General features: G+C 46.5%; 1 protein-coding gene across 3 annotated transcripts in view; it reads left to right on the top strand.

Moving 5' to 3' along the window:
• Positions 1-9,596, top strand: part of hpgd (15-hydroxyprostaglandin dehydrogenase) — a 78,254-nt gene extending 68,658 nt beyond the window's left edge. For all 3 annotated transcript variants that reach the window (XM_085977743.1, XM_085977737.1, XM_085977735.1), the window contains 3 exons: positions 704-780; positions 1,933-2,096; positions 9,217-9,596. In XM_085977743.1, coding sequence (XP_085833869.1) covers positions 704-780; positions 1,933-2,096; positions 9,217-9,355 — 380 coding nt within the window. In that variant the 3' untranslated portion in view covers positions 9,356-9,596. The remainder of the gene's footprint in view (positions 1-703; positions 781-1,932; positions 2,097-9,216) is intronic.
• Positions 9,597-12,124: the final 2,528 nt, after the last annotated feature.

The following is a 12,124-nucleotide window of genomic DNA, read 5'->3' as shown; positions in this document are numbered from 1 at the left end:
TGTCCCATCCCTTCATAATTTTAAACACTTCTGTCAAATCTCCTCTGTTCTAATGAAAACCGCCTCAATTTCGAATGGAAAAGGTTGCTATGGAGTGTGTGCAGATGTGAGATCATATACAGAGTAATGGAGCTATATTGCATTGATACAAAGACAAAATACTGCGGATGCTGTAAATCTGAAATAAAAACAGAAAATGCTGGAGAGAGAAACAGAGTTAACATTTCAGGTCGATGACCTTTCATCCAACAGTTGTATTCCATGGTGTAAGAGTTGCGTAACCAGTATTTGGTGTTCGTATTTCAGGTATCCTTGTTTTCAAATCCCTTTATGGCCTCGCCCCTCCCTATCTCTGTAACCCTCCTCCAGCCCTACAACCCTCCGAGATCTCTGTGGCCCTCCAATTCTGGCTTCTTGCGCATCACAGATTTTCATCGCTCCACCATTGGCAGCCGTGCCTTCAGCTGCCTAGCCCCTAAACTCTGCAATTCCCTCGCCACTTCTCTACTCCCCTCTCCTCCTTTATGACACACCTTAAAACCTATCTTTTTGATCGTCACCTGTCCTAATGTGGTTCGGGGTCAAATCGTGTTTGGTGACACTCCTGTGAAGCACCTTGGGACATTTTACTACGTTAAAGGCGCTATATAAATGCAAGTTATTGTTGTTTGGTCCATTTTAGTGTTTTTGTATATCCATTTAGGTATATTCCCAGCACCACATGGACCAGTGTACACAGCCACAAAACATGGTGTGGTTGGATTCACCAGGGCTATTGCAGTAAGTACATCTGAGTCATTATTTTTCTCCCATTGTCATTGTGGTCAGGTGGAATCAGCGTTTAAAATGTCTTTATGACTTTTGTATTGTACACAACTTAGTGCTCAAGATGTTGGTGCTGGGGAGTGGAACAACGTTTTATTCACTTTGCCACGTCAACAAGGCCTCAGACTGGCGGTTCCCATTGCTTCATTTAACATTCTCCCATTCTCCATATTAGCTGTCCTGTTATCCTGAGTGACCATGCGTGTTGAATGTTGAAGTAGAGGCCCTCCTCCCCCTTCAAGGGTCTGGATTGAGACTGCCAAAACCCATTTCATGTAGGACCCTTGACGGAGAAAATTCTCATCCTGTTTATCTGGATTAGATTTGAACCGAGTTCCCTGAAAGAGAAGGCCAGTGTCTAACCCACCATGCCACTCGGTTCCCCCGAATGTATTAGATCTTGGTGTTTTCAAGTTGGAAATATAAGGACAGATTTTGCTGCCCAATGTATGCTGCTACTATCGAGGACCAGGAGTGCCAGGATTTCCTGCCCTGGACTATTGCCACTGGAGAATCGCCAGCAAACAGCCTCACTCCTGACCAGGGAAGGTAATTGATGAAGCAGCTGGAAATGGTTGGTCCAAGGGTGCTGCCCTGAGGAACTCTGGCTGTGATGACCTGGGGCTCTGATGATTACTATGACCCTGGGGCACCCATGGTAGGGCCTCGTACTGGCAGAAGGGGCAGGAAATATAAGCACAGCTTCAGGCTTTTTAGATCGGGGCCTTCTGGCTGCTGATGGACCTTGGCATCCAGAAGGTCCCCAAAATCCTGGAACTCTGTGCCTATGAGCATTCTGGGAGTACCTTCATGGACTGCAGCGGTTCAAGAAGGCCCACCACCACCTTTTCAAGGGGCAACTAAGGAATGGGCAGCAAATGGCGGCCTTGTCAACAAACCCCAGATCCCAAAGAACCCCCAAAACAAATGACTTCTCAGCATCCTGGTGGGGTGTAAAAATTCTGAGGATACACTTGCCCCGGGACTCCCAGGGAGCTTCACTGGACGCCCAGCCACTGGTACATTCCCTCCCCGATTTATGTAAGATGTGCTCACTGGGACCACATTGTGCGGAGGATGGTAACTCTCCAGTGGCTTTCCTTTCAGTTGACATCAAAGCTCTCGGGCTATGGAGTTCGGATCAATACGATTTGTCCGGCCTTTGTGGATACTCCACTTCTGAACTCTGTGAATTGCGAGGAACTGATGGGAAAATATTACATGTTCAAGGACTCCGTGCAAAAGTTGATGCAGCACTACGGAGTATTAGAGTAAGTACATTTTGAAATGAAAAAGTAATGCAAGAAAACAACAATGTCTGATAGGAAGTGAGTCTGATAGGAAGTTATAACTCCCCTCTCCACTTGCCCCAACCTTGCTGTGGATGCCAGGGCAATTGACATTTTCAAGACTGAGAGCGATTGATTGTTATTGGGTAATGGTATCAAGGGATATGGGGGTGGGGGGCAAAAAAGGTAGGTAAAGGAAGTTGAGATACAGATCAGCAATGATTTAATTGGATGGTCGACCAGGCTCGAGGGGCTGAATGGCCAACCTCTGTGCCTATTGGGGCCATTTTAAGCTAACTTACATAGAAAACATAGAAGATAGGAGCAGGAGTAGGCCATTCGGCCCCTCAAGCCTGCTCCGCCATTCAATGAGATCATGGCTGATCATCCAAATTCAGCACCCTGTCCCTGCCTTCTCCCCATATCCCTTGATCCCTTTAGCCTTAAGAAATATATCCAACTCCTTCTTGAATATATTTAATGAATTGGCCTCCACTGTCTTCTGTGGTAGAGAATTCCACAGGTTCACCACTATCTGGGTGAAGAAATTCCTCCTCATCTCATTCCTAAATGGCTTACACCTTATCCTTAGACTATGACCCCTGGTTCTGGACTCCCCGGCCATCGGGAACATCCTTCCTGCATCTAGTCTGTCCAGGCCTGACAGAATTTTACAGGTTTCGATGAGATCCCCTCTCAATCTTCTAAACTCCAGTGAGTACAAGCCCAATTGACCCAATCTCTCCTCGTACGTCATTCCTGCCATCCCAGGTATTAGCCTGGTGAATCTTCGCTGCACTCTTTCCATGGCAAGAACGTCCTTCCTCAGATAAGGCAACCAAAACTGCACACAATACTCAAGGTGGGAACCCCACGGGATTAGGTGGAACTTCAGTGGAGAGCAAAATTGGGCGAGGTGTATAGTCAGTGTTGCACCCGGTCCCGTCAGTTTCCCAATGGGCGGGTTAGGTTAAAATTGCCCCTGTTGTTTCTAATTCCCTACCGGAGGAAATAAGGGTATAAGTTTGTTTTGGGCAGAAGTGGAAAACTGACGTCAGTGAATCGCCCGCCCGTTTTACATTCCACCATATTTTGTTTGCCATTGAAGTCCGTGTTCTTCAATAGGATGCAAAACATTCTCAAAGGGGTCCTTTAATAGATTCTGGAACAGTCCACTCTCATCTTTCTGAGTTTGATCAATGAGTCTTTGCTGCTGATACTAGTTGGAGGGGAAAAAAAGGTGGAAAATAGCGCTTGCAACAACAACTTCCATTTATATAGTGCCTTTAACGTAGTAAAACGTCCCCAAGGCGCTTCACAGGAGCGTTATCGGACAAAAATTGACACACGGCCACGTGAGGAGATAGACGGACAAGCGACCAAAAGCTGGCTCAAAGAGGTAGGTTTTAAGGAGCGCCTTAACGGAGGAGAGAGAGGCGGAGCGGTTTAAGGCATACTTCTTAGGCCGTCCCTCGGAACCGAGGATGACTTGCTTCCACCCTAAAAATGAGTTCTCAGCTTACTGATTAGTCCAATGTGGGACCTACAGTCTCTGTCACAGGTGGGGCAGACGGTGGTTGAAGGGGCGGGTGGGTGGGGTGCTTGGGCTGACGTGCGCTCCTTCCGCTGTTTACGCTTGGAAACATAGAAACATAGAAGATAGGAGCAGGAGTAGGCCATTCGGCCCCTCGAGCCTGCTCCGCCATTCAATGCAATCATGGCTGATCATCCAAATTCAGTACCCGGTCCCTGCTTTCTCCCCATACCCCTTGATCCCTTTAGCCTTAAGAAATATATCCAACTCCTTCTTGAATGTATTTAATGAATTGGCCTCTACTGCCTTCTGTGGTAGAGAATTCCATAGGTTCACCACTCTCTGGGTGAAGAAATTCCTCCTCATCTCTGTCCTAAATGGCTTGCCCCTTATCCTTAGACTGTGACCCCTGGTTCTGGACTCCCCGACCATCGGGAACATCCTTCCTGCATCTAGTCTGTCCAGTCCTGTCAGAATTTTATAAGTTTCAATGAGATCCCCTCGCATTCTTCTAAACTCCAGTGAGTATAAGCCCAATCGGCCCAATCTCTCCTCATACATCATTCCTGCCATCCTAGGCATCGGCCTGGTGAATCTTCACTGAACTCCTTCCATGGCAAGAACATCCTTCCTCAGATAAGGCGAACAAAACTGCACACAATACTCAAGGTGTGGTCTCACCAAGGCCCTGTACAACTGCAGCAAAACATCCTTGTTCCTGTACTCAAACCCTCGCACTACGAAGGCCAACATACCATTTGCCTTCTTAACCACCTGCTGCACCTGCATGCTTACCTTCAGCGACTGGTGCACAAGGACACCCAGGTCTCGTTGCACTTCCCCTTCTCCCAATCTATTGCCATTCAGATAATCTGCCTTCCTGTTTTTGCCACCAAAGTGGATAACGTCACATTTATCCACGTTATATTACATCTGCCATGCTTCTGCCCAATCACCCAACCTGTCTCTCAGCATCCTCCTTACAGCACACATGCCCACCCAGCTTTGTGTCGTCTGCAAATTTGGAGATATTACATCTAGTTCCCTTGTCTAGATCATTAATATATATTGTGAATAGCTGGGGTCCTAGCACCAATCCCTGTGGTACCCCACTAGTCACTGCCTGCCACTCAGAAAATGACCCGTTTATTCCAACTCTTTGCTTTCTGTCTGCCAACCAGTTCTCTATCCAAGTAAATACCTTGCCCCCAATCCCATGTGCCTTAACTTTACACGCTAATCTCTTATGCGGGACCTTATCGAAAGCCTTCTGAAATTCCAAATACACCACATGCACTGGTTCTCCCTTATCCTACCAGTTACATCCTCAAAAAATTCCAGTAGATTAGTCAAGCATGATTTACCTTTTGTAAATCCATGTTGACTTTGTCCGATCCTGTCACTCTTTTCCAAGTGCTCTGCTATTACATCTTTTATAATGGACTCTAGCATTTTCCCCACTACCGATGCCAGGCTTACCGGTCTGTAATTCCCCGTTTTCTCTCTACCACCTTTTTTGAATAGTGGGGCAACATTGGCTACCCTCCAATCCATGGGTACTGTTCCAGATTCCATCGAATGTTGGAAGATGATCAGCCATGCATCTACTATTTCTAGGGCCACTTCCTTAAGTACCCTAGGATGTAGATTATCAGGCCCTGGGGATTTATCGGCCTTCAATCCCATCAATTTCCCTAACACCATTTCCCTACAAATACTGATTTCTTTCAGTTCCTCCCTTTCATCAGACCCTATGTTCCCTGACATCTCTGGGAGGTTATTTGTGTCCTCCTTTGTGAAGACAGAACCAAAGTATGTATTTAATTGGTCAGCCATTTCTTTGTTCCCCATTATAAATTCCCCTGATTCTGTCTGCAAGGGACCTACGCTTGATTTCACCAATCTTTTTCTCTTCACATATCTATAAAAGCTTTTACAGTAAGTTTTTATGTTCCCTGCAAGCTTACTCTCATATTCTATTTTCCCCTTCTTAATTAATCCATTTGTCCTCCTTTGTTGAATCCTAAACTGCTCCCAATCCACAGGTTTACTGCTTTTTCTGGCCAATTTATATGTCTTCTCCTTGGATCTTATGCTATCCCTAATTTCCCTAGTTACCCACGGTTGAGTCACCTTTTTTGTTTTATTTTTATGCCAAATTTGGCCTTGTGGTCAACGAGGGTAAAACAAAAATGCACAGAGGATTTCTAGTGAGTTATGGCTGGGCAAACCGAAAGTCTGCTGTGGCCTCATGTAAATGCCAACAGTTGTAGCTCAGCAGCTAGCACTCAATTAGATCGCCCCTGAATCTTCTATACTGAATGGAATACAAGCCCAGTCTTTGCAACCTGTCCTCATATTTTAACCCTTTTAGCCCCGGTATCATTCTAGTTAATCTGCGCTATACCCCCTCCAAAGGCCAATATATCCTTCCTTGAGGTTGGTGCCCAGAACTGAACTCTAAATGGGGTCTAACCAGAGCTTTATATAACTGTAACATAGCTTTCACCCCCCTGGGTATTCCAACCCCTTTGAGACGAAGGCCAACATTCTATTTGCCTTTTTAATTATTTTTTTAAAGAGGTTTTTTTTTTCCCTGAAACAAACTTAACTAATTTCATACTTGTATCCTCTAGTCCCACTTCCTTGGTGTACTTTCGTGTATGAAACAATGTCTGGAAATCTGCAACAGGCTCCTTGGCGTCTGCTAGGTAAAAGATAGATTCTTGCTTCATAAAGACCCATCATCAGAACAGGTCTAAGAGTCTCTTCCCCCTGAAATGCTAACTTGTCTTTTTCAGATGCCAGCCAACTGGCTTGGTTTGAAAATCAATGGAAGAGACAATCAGACAAAGTGTGAACCCGATTCCCTACCGCTGCTGCCCGAGATGAATTTCACCAGCAGAATTTGGGGCCCAGAACTGAACGCAGTACTCTCAATGGGGTCCTTAAGTCACCATGTTCCCCCTCATTTGTTTTTGGGTGCGCGGCCTCTTTAAGGGACCGCACGGCCCATTCACAGTTTCACGCATGCGCGTAATTTAACATTGGAAATAGCCAGTCCCGGGCTGCGCAGCTTAAAGGGAACATCGTTTAGCAAGTAGCTTCACCTTGGCCAGGAGTACAGTCGCTATCATTTTAGAAATTCCGTGAAGAATCCAAAAGGACAGGTGAGCGAGGCCATTCAGCCCATCCAGCCCGTCTTTCAGTAACATGACCACTGCACTACACGACCCACTTCTTCACTCACAACAGCAATTAATGGTTGGAACGGACTTCCAGGTAGGGTAGAATCGGTGCAAACTCTGGAGTCATTGAAAGGCAGTTGGATGCTGTGATGGGATGGCTCGTAGGGCCGAATGGCCTTCTCCTGCTCCTTATGTTCTTCCATGGAAGCCTACCCATCCCTATTAATTGCTGTTTGTGTGAAGAAGTGGATACGGTAGTGTAGTGGTTATGTTACTGGGCTAGTAATCCAGAGGCCTGGATTAATAATGGCAAGTAACGTCATGGCAGTTTGAGAATTTAAATACCGTTTTTTTTTTTAAATCTGGAAATAAAAAGTTGGTATAAGTAAATCTGACCACGAAGCTGTCAGATTGTCATTAAAAACCCAACTGGTTCTCTACTTTAGGGAAGAAAACCTTACCCCCTTACCTGGTCTGGCCTACATGGGACTCCAGTCCCACAACTATGTGCTTGACTCTTAATAACTAGCTGAAGAGGTCTAGATACTCGGTTGTATCAAACCGCTACAAAGAACGCATTGGTTCAGGAAGAAGGCCCCGCCACCTTCTCGTGGCAACAAGGGATGAGCAATAAATGCAAGCCTTGCCAGCAATGCCCACATCCTGAGAATGGACAGGTTGGGTGATTGGGCAGAAGCATGGCAGATGCAATATAACGTGGATAAATTCAATTCAATTCAATTTTATTTGCCATATGTAACTAGTACTAGTACAAGTACAATGGAATGCTTACTCCCCGTGGGGACACGTCAGCTATTCTTACAGCGCCGTGTTCAGAAAGTCAATTCAATGGCATCCAGTAGCAGTGGGAGCACGATGTCCCTCAGCCGCTCCGTCCTCCTTGTCACCGCGGCCTCCTCCTCACTGTTGCCGGCTCCACGTGTGGTGGCCTGCTTCTCCCACTCACGATCCGACCTCTGGCCACCATGCCCAGCTCCACTCCTCCCAGTCGGACTGTGAGCTTCCCGCCAAGGAGCTGCCGGCCGACGTGCTGTTATGTGAGGTTATCCACTTTGGTGGCAAAAACAGGAAGGCAGATTATTATCTGAATGGCAATAGATTGGGAGAAGGGGAAGTGCAACGAGACCTGGGTGTCCTTGTGCACCAGTCGCTGAAGGTAAGCATGCAGGTGCAGCAGGCAGTTAAGAAGGCAAATGGTATGTTGGCCTTCGTAGCGAGAGGGTTTGAGTACAGGAACAAGGATGTCTTGCTGCAGTTGTACAGGGCCTTGGTGAGACCACATCTTGAGCATTGTGTGCAGTTTTGTTCGCCTTATCTGAGGAAGGATGTTTTTGCCATGGAAGGAGTGCAGCGAAGATTCACCAGGCTGATACCTGGGATGGCAGGAATGACGTATGAGGAGAGATTGGGTCGATTGGGCTTGTACTCACTGGAGTTTAGAAGAATGAGAGGGGATCTCATTGAAACTTATAAAATTGTGACAGGACTGGACAGACTAGATGCAGGAAGGATGTTCCCGATGGTCGGGGAGTCCAGAACCAGGGGTCACAGTCTAAGGATAAGGCATAGGCCATTTAGGACAGAAATGAGGAGGAATTTCTTCACCCAGAGTGTGGTGAACCTGTGGAATTCTCTACCACAGAAGGCAGTAGAGGCCAATTCATTAAATATATTCAAGAAGGAGTTGGATATATTTCTTAAGGCTAAAGGGATCAAGGGATATGGGGAGAAAGCAGGGACAGGGTACTGAATTTGGATGATCAGCCATGATCGCATTGAATGGTGGAGCAGGCTCGAGGGGCCGAATGGCCTACTCCTGCTCCTATCTTCTATGTTTCTATGATTTGATTTTTTTTGTGTGTGTATCCGCTGGAGTTTAGAAGAGTAAGAGGTGACTTGATTGAAACATATAAGATCCTGAGGGGTCTGGAGAGGGTGGATGTGGGAGAATCTAGAAACTAGGGGTCACTGTTTAAAAATAAGGGGTCGCCCATTGAAGACAGAGACGAGGAGAAATTTTTTCTCACAAGAGGGTCGTGAGTCTTTGGAACTCTCTCCCTCAGAGGGCGGTGGAAGCAGAGTCTTTGAATATTTTTAAGGCAGAGGTAGATAGATTCTTGGTAAGCAAGGGGGTGAAAAGGTTATCGGGGGTAGGCGGGAATATGGAGTAATCGGATCAGCCATGATCATATTGAATGGCGGAGCAGGCTCGAGGGGCCGAGTGGCCTATTCCTGCTCCTAATTTGTATGTATATTCGTATGCTGCCTAACATCAGTCTTGAATTTGCCTTTTACCAGTTTGTACCTGCAATTTAAATTGTTACCGATTTTTATTTTTTGTTGTTGTCGCCATTTGCAGACCTTCGTTAATCGTTCAGGGGCTGATGCAAATACTTCAAGAGGAAGAGCTGAACGGAGCCGTAATGAAGATAACCAAGTCAATGGGAATCCACTTTGAGAACTACGAGACGACACTGATTCAGCCGGAACTGAAGTAAAGCACCTTGACGAGTGTCGAGATCGCCCCGGTCTCGCCAACCGTGCCTCTCTTCAATTCTCCTGCCCAATGAACACGGTGGAAGAGAGTGTAGAGCGACCAAAAAAAAAATCAAAACCCTCCTGTAGATGAAACGGTGCTTCGGCACCAATGCCAAAATAGTCACAGATTGCACAGGCTCATTCCTGGACGACTTTTTGTGTCACAGCCTGCATAAAAACATTTTAACCTTTTTAAAAGAATTATTTAATTTAATTACGTTTTACAATCAAAAGGAACCCTGTGGTGGGAAATAATTGTGGGTTTCGTTGGACTAATTATGGTTTAAACTAACAATAAGGAGCTTGAATTTGCAATGCTTTCCCAGTTGCCAAGGTTTTGTTCACTATGTACTAGGGGACCTCCCTCAGCTTCCCAAAACAAATGCCTCCGCAAATCCACTTAGCCTGATCATGGCTCAAATTTCCCAGGAATCCGTTAGTGAAACGTGATGTTTTTTTTTTGTGTGTGTGTTATTTGGACAGTTTAAAGCGTGGTGCACCCTGTACATAGGGTCCCCCGCCCCTCAGCGCATGCGTACAAAATGATCCTCTTAATATATCAGCTAATAGGTTGAATTCTGTAATAATCATTTATAGGTTTTTTTCCTTTGTGGCCTCTGCAATGTTTTCCAATTTATTATTCGCAAGCGGATTTGTTTGTTTTGGCATTGCCTAATATTGGGCTGAATTTTAACAGCCAGAAACGGGTGCATTGGGGTCGAGACAGATACTAAAATTTAAAAAAATCTGAACCCTGACCCTCCACCTCCCCCCCCCCCCGCCCCAACTCATCCAATTCTGGGTTTTATGGAGGCGGGGCAAAGGGTGGGCAACCAATCCGCTCTCAGGAGGCAGGATGGCAATTTAAATATTTTAATGAGGCTGGCAGCCTCTGCTTTAACCTAAAATAAACACAGAAAATGCTGAAGATACTCAGCAGGTCAGGCAGCATCTGTGGAGAGAGAAACAGAGCCAACGTTTCAGGTCGATGACCCTTCATCGGAACTTCGTCACAACTGCTTTGCCGGTTTTACCATAGCAGGTTAGGTGTCCCAGGCAGCAGGAAACCCGGCCACTCAAGGGAGGCGAGGACATATTCGGGAAGTTGTGGGCCAGGCTCAGCAGGAGTGTTTCCTAGATAATGCTTTTGCTCAATTTTTTTTTTGCATCAACAGCACAGGCACGATGGGCCAAACAGCCTCCTTCTGGGCCGTATGATCCTATGATCGCAGCCAACTATCAACTGCTGCAGATGAGCAGTGTAATTCCAACTCCCAAGTCCCAAGCAGAGACCAAGTGGAACTGGGGTTAAAATCCAATGAGGTGCACTTCCCGCTCGTTTCCCGCCACTTTTTTCAGGGGTGGTTGAGGCCCCGCCCTGCCCGACTCAGTAAGGAGTGTGATGGAATACTCTCCACTTGCCTGGATGAGTGCAGCTCCAACAACACTCGAGAAGCTCGACACCATCCAGGACAAAGCAGCCCGCTTGATTGGCACCCCATCCACCACCTTAAACATTCACTCCCTCCACCACCGGTGTAGCATGGCTGTAGTGTGTATCATCTACAAGATGCACAGCAGCAACTCGCCAAGGCTTCTTCGGCAGCACCTCCCAAACCCGCGACCTCTTCCACCTAGAAGGACAAGAGCAGCAGGCACAGGGGAACACCACCACCTCCAAGTTCCCCTCCAAGTCACACACCATCCTGACTTGGAAGTATATCGCCGATCCTTCATCGTCGCTGGGTAAAAATCCTGGAACTCCCTCCCTAACAGCACTGTGGGAGTTTCACCTTCACCACACAGACTACAACGGTTCAAGGGGGCGGCTCACCACCAGCTTCTCAAGGGCAACTAGGGATGGGCAATAAATGCTGGCCTTGCCAGCGACGCCCACATCCCGCGAACAAATTTTTTTTTTAAAGTCGGGAGCTCCTGAATAAATGGAAATCAGGGCCTAGCTATGATGTCATTAAGACCCTGATGCAATTTTAACTTAAAGCCAAGCATTGTAGCGCGAGGAGCAGCAGGAGTGTTCCGCCAAGCCCCACAAAGAGCGCTTGGGCCGACACCAACCTGTGTTCCCCCTTTTCCGCCCAGGAGTTTAAAATTCCACCAATGGAGACGTGGCGTTTACATACTTTAACTTATCACGAAACGTGCAGGGAAATTAAAATAACTTCTCGCAGGTATTTATCGTCCATACCTAGTTGCCGTGAGGGCATCAGGAGTCAACTACATAGTGTGGGACTGGAGTCACATGTAGGCCAGACCAGGCTCCCTTTCCTGAAAGACACTGGTGAACCGATTGGGTCTTTACAACAATCCAGTACTTTTCATGGTCATTCTATCCAGCGCTAACCCAGGAATTACCACATTTACTGAACTCAATGTTCCCGACATTACCAAAATAATCGGGTTTAACTCACAACCACCAGGCTACTGTATCCATCTACTGGAATCCCCTCCCTAACCCTCTCCGCCTCTCTTTCCTCCTTTAAGACGCTCCTTAAAAACCAAATTCTTTGACCAAGCTTTTGGTCATCTGCCCTAAATTTCTCCTTATGTGGCTCGGTGTCAATTTTTTGTCTTATAATACTCCTGTGAAGCGCCTTGGGACTTTTTACTACGTTAAAGGTGCTATATAAATACAAGTTGTTGTTATTGTACTGACACACTGCCTTGTCACTCTCTCCCTGAGCAGTCTGTTCTGTACATTCGCTACCCCC

This window comes from Somniosus microcephalus, chromosome 1, assembly GCF_052327205.1.
Source record: "Somniosus microcephalus isolate GS21.2 chromosome 1, FLI_Smic_1.0, whole genome shotgun sequence".
Taxonomy (NCBI): domain Eukaryota; kingdom Metazoa; phylum Chordata; class Chondrichthyes; order Squaliformes; family Somniosidae; genus Somniosus; species Somniosus microcephalus.
The sequence above is the reverse complement of the archived record's forward strand: the minus strand, read 5'-3'. Positions and strand labels throughout refer to the sequence as shown.